This window comes from Dromiciops gliroides, chromosome 1, assembly GCF_019393635.1.
Source record: "Dromiciops gliroides isolate mDroGli1 chromosome 1, mDroGli1.pri, whole genome shotgun sequence".
Lineage (NCBI taxonomy): Eukaryota > Metazoa > Chordata > Mammalia > Microbiotheria > Microbiotheriidae > Dromiciops > Dromiciops gliroides.
In genome coordinates, this window is record NC_057861.1 from 23,506,476 (window position 1) to 23,524,120 (window position 17,645).

At 43.7% G+C, this 17,645-nt stretch overlaps 1 protein-coding gene across 4 annotated transcripts in view; it reads left to right on the forward strand.

Annotated features, from left to right (window-relative positions):
* MED13L (mediator complex subunit 13L) overlaps positions 1-17,645 on the forward strand; it is a 428,665-nt gene that overhangs the window by 353,837 nt on the left and 57,183 nt on the right. For all 4 annotated transcript variants that reach the window (XM_043988426.1, XM_043988440.1, XM_043988433.1 and 1 more), the window contains 6 exons: positions 1,349-1,543; positions 1,918-2,106; positions 6,082-6,244; positions 9,080-9,193; positions 15,930-16,661; positions 17,379-17,601. In XM_043988426.1, the coding sequence (XP_043844361.1) occupies positions 1,349-1,543; positions 1,918-2,106; positions 6,082-6,244; positions 9,080-9,193; positions 15,930-16,661; positions 17,379-17,601 (1,616 nt within the window). The remainder of the gene's footprint in view (positions 1-1,348; positions 1,544-1,917; positions 2,107-6,081; positions 6,245-9,079; positions 9,194-15,929; positions 16,662-17,378; positions 17,602-17,645) is intronic.

A 17,645-nucleotide genomic window follows, 5' to 3' on the forward strand; every position in this document is an offset into this window, starting at 1 on the left:
TTCCTATTCTCAGCAATACATTGATAAAAGATGATCCCAAAGGACTAATGATGAAGCCTACTATGCACCTCCAAAGAAAGAACTGATATTGATGGAACAGACCAAAGCAGGCTATTTTTCATTTTTTCTTTTATTCAAGTTTTCTTATATGAAATGGTAATGTTGTACATAATTGTGCATGTATAAGTTGTATCTGATTGCTTACAGACTCAGGGAAAGGGGAGGAGAGGGAGGGAAGGAGGGATAGAATTTGAAACTCAGAACTTTAAATAAAAATATTTATTATTAAAAAAAAATACTTCCAAGTTAAATTCTAGAAGAAAATGGCATAGAGATTTAAGAGCTAAAAATGCTGCTTTAAATATAAGTATTTTGCAGTGATCTTACAAATATTTACAATAAAACCGCAATTCAGCTTTATGATGTAAGATTGGCATGTTCATGCTTTCTCATGTCATACTGCCCATTTGCTGTATGGATTCCATCTGTTCTAAGTATGTTATTTGGGAGCCTCAGAAAGCATAGAGATAGCATTCATATATTTTGTTTTGAACTCTGCTGCATTGTGGATTTCATGCATCTTTAATGTCTGGGACCTTGGCCCTATGGAAGCTCTGTCCACCAACATCATTACTGCCCCTCCTGTGCCTTTAGTGTCTGATATTAGAGTGTTCTGGCCAAAATATGCTTTTCCCCTCCACCACCACCCCCCCTTTTTTAAAGTGTGAGTTCCTTGGGAGGAAGTAGTGTTTTGTCTCTGTCTTTGTATCATCAGCATTTAGCTTAGCCCTTGAACCATAGTAGGTATTTAACAATTGCTTGTTGATTGCTTGTTGCAAGAAGACAAGACATTAGTATTTACCCTGTATTATATTATAAATCACTGTTTTAGCCTATTAGAACATAAAGAGAGAACATCTATTTGTCTCCTTCAATAGGAAGGCTCATGTAAAGCAGCATTTTAACAAGCTGTGTAATTTGTCACAGAACGCAGACCTTTAGGGTTGAAAAGAGTCTCAAACATGACCAAGTTCAGTATGTACTTCAATAGAAACCTTCTCATCTGTATCATGACTGAGGGTCAACCATCCAAACCAATGACTACCTAGCCCTAAGTTTGTTCTGCCTCAAAGAATTGATAGGAGCTGAGAAGGGTATAAATAAGAAAGAACAATGGGATGAGAACTGCTTTGTATCACTGTCATTTTCAAAGGAATTATGAAATATGGAAATGTTTATGAGAAAGTCTGTGCTTTGACCTAAAATGACACACGTGCTGGGCTGTGCTTAGGAAGGAGGCATTGTTGTGAGAGCGTCACTGTAGCCTAGGGTTTCTCTCTTTTTGTAGTGCTGGTGAGCCCCTATGGCTTAAATGGGACACTGACGGGCCAGGCATATAAGATGTCAGACCCAGCCACCCGCAAGCTAATCGAAGAATGGCAGTATTTCTACCCAATGGTGCTGAAGAAGAAAGAGGAGCGGAAGGAGGAGGAAGAGTTGGGATATGATGATGATTTCCCTGTGGCAGTTGAAGTAATTGTTGGTAAGAGAAAATATTTTGCCTGAAGAACTTTTCCCTCCTCACTTAATTTAAAATCCTAATTCAGCTTCACCAGAAACATCCCTCATTACTTTCCTGTCTTGTTTGGCGACGCTCTTGGCACAGTGGAGCCTGCTGAATAGTTCTCTCGCCTGAAGCTCTGACAGTCCCTGTATCCCAAATGCTATTATCATCCTACCAGGCAACTTATTTAAGCACCTGCTCACTGTTGAAGGGGTAAAACGTATCATTTAATGTAGCACTTGATCGGCATCACATTTTCACCACTGAATGTGGGTCTGAGCTGTGGTGAACTGAGTAGTTTATGGACCATTTCCAAGGTGTGTTGATTTTATTTTTGCTGTCACTCATTATAGGCGGTGTCCGTATGGTGTATCCATCAGCCTTTGTTTTGATCTCTCAAAATGACATCCCAGTGTCTCAGAATGTTGTCAGTACTGGAGGTCATATTGCTGTTGGCCAGCATGGAGTTGGAAGTATGAAAGACCCCAGTCATTGTGGGATGCCACTCACCCCACCCACTTCTCCAGAACAAGCTATCATAGGTATGTAGAATCATAGAATTTCAGTTAGAAGGGGACCTGAGGGATCCACTAGTCTTCATTTTACAGGTAAAGGAAACTGAAGTTCAGAACTAAGTAACCCTATGTAATAATTAGAACTGATTTTAACCAGCAAAAAAACCCAAACTAGAGTCCATAGAGCTGAGTGAAAAGCCTTTAGAATTGTAATGAATTCAATGGGTTCTGTATATCATCACTTCCCAGACCAATCAAGAAGCCGCCACATTGACATTTTTGTAGTTCCCTGGTGGTTGGATCATGTTGCCATAGCATGGGGCGAGTATCTGCAAACCTTAACAAGTAAAATGTTAGAATATATTGCTCTTAGTTTCATTTGCATGCCTCTCATATTTAGCCCAGAGACTGCTCCAGAGTTTTACACATCCTTTGGTATGTCACAAGTTTTGTCCAAATGCCAGGTGGCAAAAAGTGTGCTTCCCTTTTTATAGCCAATAAAAACTCAAGTCTGCAGAGGTCAGAGCCTTTGCCCAAGTTATTGCAACCAGGGACAGAACTGGGAATAAGAGGCTGTCGGCTTTATTCCTAGCTAGAATTCTGTGCATTAGGAAATTCTGCCTTTCTGAAGTCATTAGAGTTGACAGGCAGCTGGGCTGTGGAAGGAAGGAAGCCTTGTCAATATTCTCAATTGACTGCATTGTTAGTGAACATTAATGCTAGCAGAACTCCAGTGTAGGGAAGGGGGAAGCTGTAGATTTCACAGTGTTTATAGAATTTGAGAAAGTTTTGTTGTTGTTCTTGTTGTTTTTTAATGGATAAGCTTGGAAATCATTTCAATTAAGGACACTTTTGCTCCTGGGTCAGCTAACAAATTACCCTTGTAACTCTTAGTTTGTCATGCTTTAATCATTTTCACAAGAGAAAAGAGTTTGGTCAACAAGGTTAAGATAACCCTTACCACTTATTTCTCACCAAAAGTCTTGGTCTTTCGTTGAACATTAAAATCATATTTATAATAATAGATTGTTGTCACATACCATCTTAATAGCTGAGCTGGGATTTCTTAAAAGACTCTAATTTTTGTCATGCTAAAAGGGGGAGCAGAGCAAGAATTCTTAGTGGATAGATATTGATCAAATTCTAAGGGTTTTTTTTTTCATTCCTTTTGAAATAGTCTAGATTTCTCGTCTCATTAACAATCGCATCTACTGGTAATACCTTTTTTTTTTCATATCCATAGGTAAATAGAAATAGGTATATTGGAGCAGAGAATATGCACATCTGGCCAATTTTTCATGAGATTGGGGCAAATTGGGTTGGCCTAATTAGTCATGAATTGTAATTCTGTGCCCTAATTAATGACATAAAGCCTTACATGCAATTCAATGAGTTTGTATAATTCTGGAAATAGAACTTGAGCTGTGAACCACTAAATGTAACTATTGACTTAACCGTACAATAAAATTCTCCTAAAAACATTCAGAGAAGTGCAGTAATCTCAATGGAGAAAGCGTAGGAGAAATCCTTCTACCAAATGCTTCTTCTAATGGCACAGTGACCAAAATTAAAGTACTATATTTAGTTCAAAGTTTACACATCATCAAAGAAAATATTTTGAAAATACGAGCACCAACCTTAGCTAAAATAAAGGTTAACCATAGGACAAAAATGATATCTTTTCATGGTAATGTCAAATTACCCAAATTACACATGTTGTATGTCGGATCACTACTTAGGCCACTGAATACAGCCTTTAAACTTATCAGACTCAAATACCTGCTCCCCCGCTCTGCCTCATTTCTATTCTGAAACCCACTATTTTAATTGTCCCAGTTTAGTGGCCACAGGACCAGATGATTGGGTTCTTTGGCCTTCTAACGGCTTCCATAGATTATCCAGCTGCTAAGTAGGGGCTCTGTTCAGGAGGCTGGTCTGTTTTGGTTGAGGTTTACAAATGCCATGACCTCTCATCCAGATAGGGATTCCACGTTTTGTGTTGCTTCTGTTACATGATAAAACATCTGGGTAAAATAAATAGAAAGGCATGAAAAAACTCCCCCATGATGAAGGTAGAATCTGCATACCAACTCTTTTAGAAGAGTCAGCCTGAATCTCATCAGTGCCACCTTTCTGGTCTGTCTCTAGCTGTCAGGCTGGTGTTCATCATTTAGGGATCCCTCCATGAGCCTCTGCGAGCAGACGGCTCTCGCACTCATTTTGTCAATCTCTGTTTTCATTGGTCTCCTGGGAATTTGGTCTCCCCACCAGATCGCTGTTGCCTTGGGGAGCCAAAGGGTGTCAGCCACCTTATTCCTTTTCTGCAGGCCTTTCAGCGTCTAGGGTGATGTCAGGCACAGAGGAGACATGCAGCAGTGATCTGTAGAATCGAAATGAACTGTGTGGCCTCATGAGATAAAATGTATAGTTTTTATAGAAGACAGCTATATATGTTTTATATATACATAACAAAACAATAACTATATTTATATTTATTTATAAACATATTTAACTATATGTGTATGTGTATGTGAATATATAGGTGTGTGTACAGACATGTGCGCGCGCGCACACACACACACACACACACACACACACTCATCTAGCTTCTAGATACTTTAACAGGAAACTGGAAAAATTGCTAACTTCAGAGAGATGCATTTGGGAGGAGGAGGAGGAAGAGGGAGGTGCTTAGGGAAATGCAGAGGGATGATTTCCATGATAGTAATAGTTGTGTTACATTTTGCCAAATGTATCCATGTGACAGGGGCAGAACAACACCTTTAGCAATTACTGTTAACACCAAAACACAATGAATTTATGCTGCAAACTGAAGGGCAGATTCATTTGAATTAAGTGCAGATTTTTCTATTGCAAACCTATTGAATGCATAATCAACGCTATGCTTTTCATATCAAATAGACTAGATTAGTGCTGGCTCAGAAATGATCGTGGTCATTTGGATTTTAGTAGTTGTCTGGAATGAGACAGTACAAAAATAACCTAAAGCCAACAGCAGCCAGAAGACTCTCCGAAGTCGTGGAGCAAACATGCCTCCTGTGCCCTCAGAGAGAGTGTGTGTGTCCTTTGTTGGGGTCCAGGCTGGAGGCAGCCTCACCCAGGTTTTGAGTCCTGACACATCAGCACAAAGAGGTCTACTTGAGATGTGACCTTGGGAAGGCTCCCAGGCAGAGGACCATCCACTGTCTGAGGCCACTCCTGGGGTATGTGACTGTCAGGCTCTTTCTCTGTTCCTTCCTGTGCTTAAAAATGGTCTGCATTAGGGCTTAGGAAAAGCAGCCATGTCCTTTGTGAAGGGAGAACAGAAGCTAGGGTTCCTGTGGGGGCTGAAGAGGGTTTGCCCCCTGCAGAGAGGTCAGTCAGTCCAAGTACAGAATCCAGACAGAAACCCCTGGGTGGCAGGGGGCCAGTATCTGTTGATGTTGTCAGGGATTAAAGTGACTTCCATATTAAACAACAGCCTTCCAGCTAGTCTTTTTTTAAATAAAAATAATTCAATTTTGTCAGAAGCAATTCACTTGGAGTGCAAGATTGGTTTCAACAGTCTAACACAGCGGGAATGTTGTGAACCTCCAGGAGCCACATGTTCCCTGCTTTTCTGTTGGAACGTAGAACCCCTTCTCCTGGTGTTCCTCTTCAGTCTCTTTCGAATGGGGCTGCCCCCAGGAGCCTTTTACACCCATGTATTTGTATGCCTAGTTCACCATTTAACTGAAGGGAGGGCCAGCTAAGCTTCAGCAAGTCAGAAAACAGTGAACCCCAGGACAGCGAGCTTCTGCCCCACGAGGTCGTTCTGTACATGATGACACATTCTGGGCTCAGAGTGTAGTCGAGGGAGTTTTCAGGGGGCAGGGTGACATACAGGATGAAGGCTGGGTGGTCTGACCCATGCATTTGCCTCTCCGCTAGAAGGCCTCTGCGGGAGATGCCCCATGCGCACAGGGCACAGGGCACCTGCAGAGCGCTTCTGTTTTTCTCCAGGTGAAGGTGGAGGTCCTCCGAGCGCCATCGGTCACTTAGCTGCCCAGGAGGGGATGGCTACTATGCACAGTCCAAAGAGATCGGGGGAGATTCCCCCAAAACTCCACAGTCACATGGTCCACAGAGTCTGGAAGGAATGCATCCTCAACAGAACACAGCCCAAGTAAGTTTCACGTAGATGCCAAAACCAGGCTTCAGTAAGGAGCCTCCCCTGCTTTTGGCTCAAATTTCCTGCCTTTTGACTTCAGGAGATGTGATGGGCAGGTCTATGACTGAATTCTATAGATTATCAGATCATAATCCATATGGAATTTTAGGTTACGGATGGTTTCTTGAAAAAATGCTTTCTTATTTCTCAAGATAATTGTTTAGGTGAAGAATTTACATAGGCAAGACATCCACTAAGGATTTTTCCAAGATAGTGACAGGGGGTTTATCCTCATGGATAGAACATCCAGCCTGGAATCAGAAAGACCTGAGTTCAAATGTCACATCAGACAGTTACACTAACTGTGTGACCCTGGGCAAGTCATTTAACCTGTTTGTCTCTGTTTCCTCATCTGTAAAATGGTATGATAATACCTCCCAGGGTTGTTGCAAGGTGCTTATCACAGTGCCTGACACATAGTTGTTATTATGTTCAGTACAGGATTCAGAGAGTGTAAGTCTCCCCTGTCTGATGAGGAATGTGCATTCTGTCATGCAAAGAGAGCGTTCTCTCTTCCTTCATGGTCCCTTTAGGTACTAGCCTTCTGCCTTGACTGGCAGGAAATTCATGGTTCAAGTTGGTAGCTTTGCTGCTGTCTCCACTAACTACATCACCTCTGAATCTGCCTCCAGATTGTGGCAGGGAGTTGCTTTGCTCCTGTTGATTCAGGAGATGTATTTATCTCTGTGGGGAGATAAATAAATGTTCCTCCCTCTCTGCCCAAGAATGACTTCCTTCTGTGATTTGGAAAGTGGAATTCAGGGTAAATTTTGTAAGGAAAAAAAAAAAAAACAAAGCAAATTGGCCCTAAGTAGAGACTGCATTGGTTTTAAATTCAATGATGTCTAAAGGGAATTCTATCCAAGGCATAATGATCTAACTTAGCAATGCACGGTAGAAACAAATGTTGCCCAATTTCATTTCTGATGTAGTGGGTGGCATCTAGTCTCTTAAGCAACCCTAAACAAGACTTGGGGAATAAAACAATGATTAGCAGTCCTGTCACGTCTAAGTGTGTTCATTTTGTAATTAGCAAAACACGCCTTAGAGAAGATAAAATCATAATTTTGGAATAGATGCAAAACCGGTCTTTTCGACAAAACACTGAGCTGGCCCCACACTGGACTCTCCTGTTTTGGGGTTGCTACTGGAGGAGGGTGTAGGAGAGGTGATAGTGGATGAAATCTTCTCTATTGAATTCCCTTTGTGATATTATAGAATTAATCAGTCATCCTCAACCAAAGATGATCCGAAATTTCATATTAAAGTAAGTGGCCCAAGGGTATTTTTACTAGTATAAGTTGATTCTTTTCTGTCTTATAAAATATAATTTCCCAAATAATATTTCTGTCTAATATTGTTATTCTTGATTTTCATTGTTTAGGTGAACCCTACCTTTTTTTTTTCTTTTCAAAGTTTGATTATGTACCTCTATTTTTACAAGTTATATTCATATCTGTAATTGTCATTTACATTCAGATATAAATGATGTGAGCCAGAGATGGTCTTTAGAATGTCTCATATAGTTGGAATACCAGTAGGTACATGTTCACTTATAGCTAATTTAGAGATTATTTTATTCTTTACTTTTCTTACATTTGTCTCTTTATAATTTTTATTTTCACTATTCCTTCTCACCCACAAACCACATATGTGGCCGAGCTCCCTTGTATCTGGAATATAGATTGGAGAGGGGAAATAATGGTGAGGACCACCTGAAATCACTGCTAGAGGACATTTTGAAAAACAGTGAAGTGTTAGCATAGCTTAAAAAGTAATAATGCACATGTAAAATACCATATAAATGTCAAAATGTCATTATCATCATTTATAGACAGTCAATATGTTTATACTCCGAGGTCTAGAGATGAAAGGGACATAGAAGTCATTTAATCAGAGCAACCCCCTTATCTTCCTGGTGATGGAAGTGGGTCAATGGGAGTTGTTGTCTTGGCAGTAGTTACACAGATAGTAAAGCACAGAGTTAGGATTTGAACCCAGTTCTCCTGCCTCCAGGTCCTGTGTCCCTCTTACCCACTGTGATTATTAATAAGAGTAGAGATTCGGATTTTTTTCACCAACTAACACCTGATCGCATGAAACACTTTTTGTTCTGTACTTTTGCATGCCATAAGAATCCCTAAAGAGTTATTTTAAAATTGAGGTGATCCTTTTTGTGCTGCCCTTCAACGCCAGCTCATAGTAGAGCCGTTCTAGGAGTAGTTCACACAGCGTTACGTGCACAGGAGCTGGGAAAGAGCTTGCTTTCTACATGGCGGTATGTACAGAAAGCTAGCTTCGAAGCCGTCATAATCCACCCTGTGACACGTGCAAGTCACTCGACACCTCTGGACTTTGGGCAACTCTGAGACTTTCAGTTGTCAAGAAGGCACTGACTTGTCCTAATAGAAGGAATTCGTTTTCTCCTTCCCCGGAAATCACACAGCCAGCCTCTAGCTCTTGGACATCGTGTCTTTAAGGGACTTTGTGAAAAGCAGCCCCAAAGAGTTGGCCACAGCCTTGCTGACTGCCTCTCTCTCCCACCTCTGAGCTCAAGTTGCTCCCTGGGCTGGGGCACCCAGCACATCCTGGCTGCCTGGCTGCCAGGGCTGTGTCCGTCCAGGCCAGCTTTGGCTCTGGCGAGCAGATAATTGGTTAGCCGTCATAATTAGTGTCTCCAAGATGGTGTTGGAGGACCACAGAGATATGTCGTCTCATCCATTGAAGGCTTTCCACTTAGGAAGTGAGGGGGGCTGCTAATGGATTTGTCTTTGTTGGTTTTCACTGCAGGAGGGGTCAAGTCTCTGCTCCACACCTGGAGGAAGAATCCTCTAGCGAGTCTCCTCCACCTCCTTCTTGGGGTTTTGTGGATCCCGCCCAAAGAGCCAGCTGTTCCTGTTCCAGGTTGGTGGTGGAAAGGTGGGGGGCGGGAGGGAGTGGCTGTTTTCAGCTGTTCTGTGTCGCCTTCAAGCTCACTTCTGTGATCGCATCTGCCAGATCTACGCATGTCAGAAATGACAACTCCAGGCTGTCCTGCCCTCACTCCAACCAGAATGGCTACAGTGGAGCCCATCATCTCCCCTCCTCCCCAACCAGTGCCTCTCTCCAGTGTACCATGTCTGGCACTGAATGCTGCGCTTCACTTGTTCATTTTTCCCTGTTAGAAGAATCCCCATTGTCTTTAGCCCTTTCCTTTGCTGCCAAATCCTGTCATTCCTTCCTTCACATTCTCTCTCTGGTTCATCTCTTCCAGCCGAGGCTCTTGAACACACAGGTCCTTTCCCTCAATGTCTGACCCTGCCCTTTGGCTGTTGTTTCTGCCTCTCTGATGGGAACACGCCTTCACGTGGCATTGGGAGGTGATGACGTGATGTCCTCACAGCAGCTCTCCGAAGGATGGCACATGTCATCATCCCCATTTTACAAAAGGAGAGTGTGTGACTTACTGGAAGTCCACATATTCCTGAGGATCAGAAGCCACGTCTGCAGAACCTCCATCCTGGGCTCTTTCTCTTTCCTCTTATCACCAGACCAGACTTCTGAAAGCACTCATCCTCTGTCTCCCCTCCTCAAAAACCTAGGAATACCCCCCAGCAGAACTCCAGAATGGCCACTCAGCTCATTCCGCCACATTTCCCACAATCCCACAGTTCTCTGTTCAGACTGAAATGAGATTATGGGGGTCAGGTGAGGGCGAAGGGCTGGGGTGTGTCTCCCACTGTAAAGACCTGAGAGTTCATCTAGTCTGACTCCTTCATTTTACAGAGGAAGACACTGAGACTGGAATAGGGAAATGACTTATTCAAGGTCATTTAGCTTATGAGTAAACCAGAATGGGAACAAAGGTTTCTTGATTCTCAGTCACGTGATCTTTCTACCCTGGCCTTGAGGAACCTGAAGTGATGCAAATAGAAGGAACCAGATCCTCTCATCAATAAATCAGTCAGTCAACATTTATTAAATGCCCACTAGGCTGTAGACATTATGCTAAGTGCTGGGGATACAAAAAGAGGCAAAAGGTAGCCCTGCTTTCCAGGGACTCACCATCGAATGGGGTGGACAGCGAGCAAACAAGTCCTTCCAAACAGACTATGTACAAGAGAAAGGGAAAGTAAGAGAGGGGAGGCGCTGGCCTTAGGGGGGTGTGGGAGGGAGCTGGGGGGAGCTGAGAGGCAGAGATGAGAGGGACAGCCAGAGAAGACACCCAGAGCCGAGGGTGGAGGGTCTTTTTAGTGGAACAGGCAGAAGGCCGGTGTCAATGGATCTGAGAAGACATGGTGGGAGTGGGGGTAAGAAGACTGGAAAGGTGGGAACGGACTAGGTTAGGAAGGGCTTTAAATACCAGACTGAGGCATTGGGAATCCTGGGCTGTGCACCTGGGGCCTGCGAGAATGGGTGTGCTCTCCACGGTCATAAGGAGTGCAGGTGCTGGGAAGGACTTAGTGGGGAAGATGATGAGTTCTGCTTTGGACGTGTTGAGTCGAGAATCCTCCATTTGCCTGGTACATGTGCCCCATGCAGATCTGACCAGATAATAATGCTTATGGAGTGGGTCAGTATTTAAATAATCCTCAGTGAAATCCCTTTGTAAAGGACGTGGTCAGCCTCTAATTGATGTGTATCTTAGTTATGACTCTCACACATTAAGTCTGTGTTACACCTAGCAGAGGGACTTGTATTCCAGTGCAGCCCCAGGAAGTGGGAACAGAGAGACTCCCCCCACTCCAACCCCACCCCTCCTTGGGCTCAGGAAACTAGGCTTCAAGCCTGAGTGGTGACACTCTCCAGGTGGATAGCCCTACTATCCTATCACTCCCTGACTCTGACACCTTTCTAGGGGGAGTTTTCTCCATCCCAACAATGAGAATAATAAGCCTGATCCCACCATCTCCTGCCTCTGGGGGAGGAGATGTGACCAATGGGGGCTCTGCTTTGCAGCAGCATTTAACCTAGGACCTTGTATTTAGTGATTCTCTCTGGTGTTGAATGAAGGTCATTCAGCAAGAAAACCTCCTTGGGAAGGACGGGCTGAGCACACGTAGCTGCCTCGATGACGCTGAAAACCCTTTGAACTCGGAGAATGAAGGGGGTGCCCAGGGTCATTGTGAGAGGGTTAAAATGAGGACCAATCATTAGTCAAATGAATGTTTTCGTTGTTGAAGCTCTAGGTGACACATCTTTGGATAATGCGGCAAAGTTTAACCACTAAGCACCACGTTCTAGTTAGACTGAGACATTAAAACACAGTAGGCACTTAAACAAGGACCATTTCTCAGTGTGCCAGAGAAAGAGTCACTTCAACTCTGCTAAGTCTCCATTTTGAAAAGCTTATGATAAAGTTTCTAGCCAAAGGCTTTTGGAGAAGCCAAGACCTGTTGGATCTATTTCTTTAAAGAATCGTTTATTGCTGACTTTTATCTTTTTCATTGCACTAATTTCTGTCTGACTGGCCCTACCCCACAAGCATGGAACCCTTCCTTGACACAAAGAAAACTGAGTTCATCCTCACCACCTGACATGTGCCAGCCTGCACCCGGATTCCCCAACTCCCCCATGAAAGGGTCGCTGCCTCTCTTTTTTGGCTCTGGGGGAGGGGACCAAGACAGCTCGTGACGACTCTTCAGAATCTGATGTTCTTTTTGAGTGAAGGTTGAACGGAACAGGCTTGTGGGTGTTGACAACTGAGATCCCCAACATGCTCTGCTCGCCCCTCTCCTGTCCTCTTAATCATTTAGCCATTTGCAGCTGAGTCAGTTGTGCGGCTCTTAGCAGTGACCCCCTTGTGTTCCCTGCCTTCCTGTGTCCTACCCAGGCACTTGCAACTCCTGCTTTACCTCTGATCAAGGAGTAATTTGCTTCACTCTAAGGATTTGCTGTGGCAAAGGCTATCTGAAGCCTTAGGTTCTTCTGATGTTTTATTGCATTTTATTTATTTAAAAAATTTTTTTTCCTAATTACATTTTTGTCTTAATTTTACAAATTCTTGGTTTCACGTTTTCCCTCCTTTCCCTCCCTCACCCATTGAATAGGCAAGAAATACAATACCCATTATACATATGGAGTCATGCAGAACACATTTCTGCATTAGCCAGTGTTCTGGGCGGCAGGAAGCAAAAAACATTAAGGAAAAATATTCCTTAGTCTGTACTCTGAGTCCATCAGTTCTATGACTGGAAGTGGATAGCATTGTATACCATGGAACATTTTGAGTTGCGGTGGATCATTGTATTGACCAGTCAGTAAGTCTTTCACAATTGATTAGCTTTACAATATTGCTGTTCCCATGTAGATTGTTCTTCTCATTTTGTCGCTCACTTTACATCAGTTCGTAGAAGTCTTCTGAAAGGTTTCTCTGAAACCATCCCTTCCATCATTTCTTTTAGCACAATTGTATTCCATCCTATCCGTAGACCACAGCTTGTTCAGACATTCCCCAATTGATGAGCATCTTCTCCGTTTCTAATGCTTTGCCACCACAGAAAGAGCTGCTGGAAATATTTTTTATATGTAAGGTCCTGTTCCTTTTTCTTTGATCTCTGGGGTATAAACCAAAAATCAGTAATGCTGGCTCACAGGGTGTGCAGATTTATGGCCATTCTGGTATAGTTCCAAATTGTTCTCCAGAACGTTTGGACCAATTCACAATTCCACCAACAATGCATCAGTGTGTCTTTTTTCCCACATCCCCTCCAGTATTTGTTATTTTCCTTTTCTGTTAACTTAACCAATATGATGGGTGTGAGTGACCCCTCAGATTTGTTTTCATTTGCATTTCTCTAATTATTAGTGACTTAGAGTATTTTTTCATATGACTATTGATAGCTGTGATTTTTTCCCCTGAAAACTGCTTGTTCATGTTCCCTACATATTTGAGAAATTAGATCTATATCTGAAAAACATATTGTAAATTTTCCCCCTACTTTTGTGCTTTTCTTTTGTTTGGGCAAATACTTTTTAGTTTTATATAATAAAATTATTGATTTTATCTCCCATAAACCTCTCTCTCTCTTGTTGGTTCATGAATTCTTCCCCTAGCCAAAGCTCTGACATCATATCTTCCATGCTCTCCTAATTTGCAAAATCTTATCAAATCTGAATAAAAAATCTTCAGATGCAGATCAGGCTGGAGGGTGTTTGGTGACCCAGAGAAAAGTCTGATAAGGGATAGAGTTGCGCTGAAGAAATATGGTAGCCTTTCCCCTAGAAGGAGAGAAGTGGGAAAGACTGGCCCTAGGGAGCTAGATGAAGCCTGATGTTTGAACTAGAGCCCTGCTGCATATCATGGAATAGCAGGGAACTCTCATGACTTCTCTCCTAGACTATGGCAGTAGCCTCTCATGGGCCTTACTGCCTCTGCGCTCATCCAGACACAGCCACTAGAACGGTACGCCCAGAGTGCAGGTCCCTATTGCTTCTGCAAGCTCTGAAATCGTTTCTTTTTGATAGCAACGTCAGATGATTCAGAGGCTCCAAGTTGAAATTCAGAGCCATCTTCCTGGATTACTTTCCCATTACTTCCTCTGCTTCATTCCAGCCCAGCTGGCCTGTTTCCTAGTTCCCATGCACCAAATTCAGTCTCCCATCTCTATAGCTCTGCCAAGGCTATCTTTACCCCAGTCCTAGCATGTTCTCTCCTCACTACTCCTGCTTCAAATGCTTCACTTCCTCAGGGTTCAGCCAGAGTGCCACCTCTGAGGACTTTTCTCCTCCTTCAGGTTGTTAGCGCCCCACCCAATTCCCTCCATTACTCTCTGTGTTTTGTATGTAGTACGTCACTGTGCATGAGTCTTTTCCCCCAGTTGAATGTAAGCTCCTTGAGGTCAGCAACTGTTTCTTTTTCTTCTCCCTCTCTTTCTGTCTCTGTGTCTCTCTGTCTGTCTGGCCAAATGCCTCTGTAATGGAACCATGGTTCTCCTGGACAATTTTGCCGCCCCCTCCCCCACTGGCAGCCCCCTCCTGCCCCACCCAGCTGTGGACAGTCATTGTAAACCATGTCAACCCCAAGGCATCCAAGCATGCTATGGAGCAGCCCTTGGTCTCCATGTTTAACATCCCTATGGGTCAAGAGGGCCAGCTGGCTCTTGTGCTGAACCGTCCCATGATGTCCCCAGAATCAGTTTTATTAGCCACTGGAGTGTCGTTTCATGGAGCTCTGTGTAATTTAATGCTACCCTGGTGGCCTTCAGTGGTTACTCTGATGCCAGTCCAAGGGCCAGGCTTTCTTTTCTGGAGTGATTTATTCCTGGACAAGATTCAGCTGACCTGCTGCACAACCCTGTGTATAGATTAGACACCAGTGGGGCCTACAGGGCCTCAACGAGCAGCTTCTCACCCCCAAACCTGCCCATGGGTGTGTTTGGAGAGGGGCAGTCTAATGATTCCTGCTGGAAGGTGCTTGTGGGAGGATGTTTCTGCAGTCTCATTCACAGCAGTCATGGTAATAAGTGCCACGTTGTGGCCTGTGATGTAGGTGATGCAGGAACTTTTAGCCTCTGTTTACACCTGAGAAAATTGATACTCCGTGAAGTCACATGGCTTTCTAATGATAACACACAGCTGCAGATTGACCCAGGCAAAATTCCAACCCTTGGGTTTGCTGCTTCAAGGCCAGTTCTCTCCTCCCCAGGCAGTCTTGACTCAGAGCCAGATATCATCCTCACCCTTTTAAAACTTGAGGGGGGCAGGGCGAGAAGCTAGGTGACATAGTGGATAAAGTATCAGCCTTGGATTTAGGAGGACCTGAGTTCAAATGCGGCCTCAGACATTTGACACTTATGAGTTGTGTGATCCTGGGCAAGTCACTTAACCCTCATTGCCCCGACCCCCAAAAAAAAGGAAAAAAAAAAGAAAAACAAAACAAGACAAAACAAAAAACCCTTGAGGCTGTGGGTTGAAGGTTGCTTTTCCTCTTTCTTTCTCAGACAGTCTTACTACATTCACTTTATATTGCACATCTCATTAGGAGGTCACAGAGATTCACAGATGGTATCTTGTTCTCCCAAGATTTTTGTTACTTAAGTAAGGAGCTTTTGTAATCCCAACCTGCAGACCTACTGATTTTCTTTTTCTATGTCCTTCTATGAAAAAAAAAAACACACACACAAGAAAGGTCATGGGGTTGGGGCTTGGTTTGGGGAGATGTGATGGTGTTATTTCTTTTATATGTGTGTGTGTGTGTGTGTGTGTGTGTGTGTAAAATGTTTATATATTTATGTGTTTATATTTACATATATATTTTACTAAAGCATTTCTTAGTCATTAAATTTCTGATCCTTTCTGTTACATATTATGTGGTACAGATTTTTCAAAAATCATGAGGCTCTTAACTATTTGGAAAATAATCAGATTCCTCTGAGTAAAGTACATAGCAGCACAATACTTGTATTTCTGCACAAATGGGTCTCCTCCCTAGTCAGCTTGCTCAGGATTTATTCCTCTCATTCTCCTAAGTTGTACTGAGTCTATTTTCTCTATGTGCAATTAAAAGATAGAAGCTTGCAAAGGCCCTGGTATGCTTAGTATGAGTTACACAAATAAACGAATGCTCCTTGAAAGCATGTCTTTTGGACTCCTTGGAAAGGAATGTCCTTTATAAGAGTGAAACCTTTGTATGGTGACTTCATTACTTTTCTCGTTCTAGGCATAAGCTTTTCAAACAGCGCTGTGCAGTTGGGCCCAGCCGGCCTCCTTCGATATCACAGCCAGGGTTCACTGTCGGCCCACCATCTTCTTCATCTTTGCCGCCTCCAGCCTCTTCTAAGCACAAAACAACAGAAAGACAAGAGAAAGGAGACAAACTTCAAAAGCGGCCCGTGATGCCGTTCCACCACAGGCCCTCTGTGGGGGAAGAGTTATGCATGGAGCAGGATGCGCCAGGACAGAAGCTAGCCCTGGCTGGGGTGGACTCCTCCTTGGAGGGCCCAAGCAGCAGGAAGTATGATAAGCAGCTGGCTGTGCCTTCCAGAAACACAAACAAGCAAATGCATCTGAATCCCATGGATTCACCCCATTCCCCCATTTCCCCTCTGCCTCCGACCCTCAGCCCCCAGCCAAGAGGGCAGGAAGCAGAGAGCTTGGACCCACCGTCCATTCCTGTGAATCCAGCCCTCTATAGTAATGGACTTGAGCTCCAGCCGTTGTCCAGCCTGGATGACAGGACTGTTCTTGTGGGCCAGAGACTGCCTCTGATGGCTGAAGTCAGTGAGACGACCTTGTACTGTGGGATTGTGCCCCCAAATGACGAGTCATCTGATAAATGGCACAGTTACCACCTGCCACCAAGTGACGACCCAGAGTTCAGGCCTCCAGAGCTTCAGGGTGAGCAATATGATGTCAAGATAGAGATCAATTCAGACAGCACCGCACTGAAAAGGTAAGGAAATCGACCCAACTTTCCTCGTCCCTTCTCATGCAAAAAGAGGCTCGTAGACTCCCCTTCTGTCCCCTCACCAGGCCTCTCATTAAGGCTTTTAGCTCAAATGCAAACCACAGAATCTTTACCAAGGTATTTTTGTAAAAATATTAAGTAGTAAGAGAAGAAAAGTTGAAGGCGGAATTCGAACAAAAGCCATTACTTGAGCCCAGGAGTTTCCAAAGCCAGGCTTAGAAAAAGCAGTTCATGTCCATCACTTTCCCAAACATGGCTTCATGTGAAAACAAAATGGAGTTGCACTCCTGTATTTCTCCCTGTTCTGCAGGCATGTTGTCTTTTGTTTACAGAGCTCAAGCGTTTGAGGAAGGCTCCATGCATGACCTTCTGTATTGTGTGCACGCCCATGTTTGGTGTGAACAGCCACACACAATACTCAGTTGGGGACATTTATCCATAACTATCACAGCAAAGAGATTTTTAGGGAAATAAATCAGCAGTCCTACAGATGTGCTGGGAAAGCACACAACCATCCCACTCCCTAAACATCAGTCAAACTGTTTCTGGGATGGTTTGGTGCGTTTCCTGGGTTCCGTCCATCCCCTGTCCCACACTGGTTTCTCTGCACACTCCCTCTCTGATGTACCCAGTACAAAGCAGAGAGCTCCTCAGCTTTCGACTCTTGGGCAAGTAGTAATTCAACTTCTTTTACTTCCTTAGACTCTTAGCACAACCTAACAAACGGTTTAAAATCTGGGAAGACAAGCAGCCCCAGGGTCAGGCAGGCTACCTTGACCCATCACCTCAAATGCAGCAGCCTGCAGAGAGCCTGGGCGACGCTAGTGATCCATATACCTTTGAGGATGGCGATATCAAGTACAGTTTCACCGTTAACAAGAAATGCAAACTTGGGACGGAGAAAGATCCGCTAAAAAAGAATAAGGTACTGTGCTGCCCCATGAAATTAAATGGTGTTTGCTGTCCATC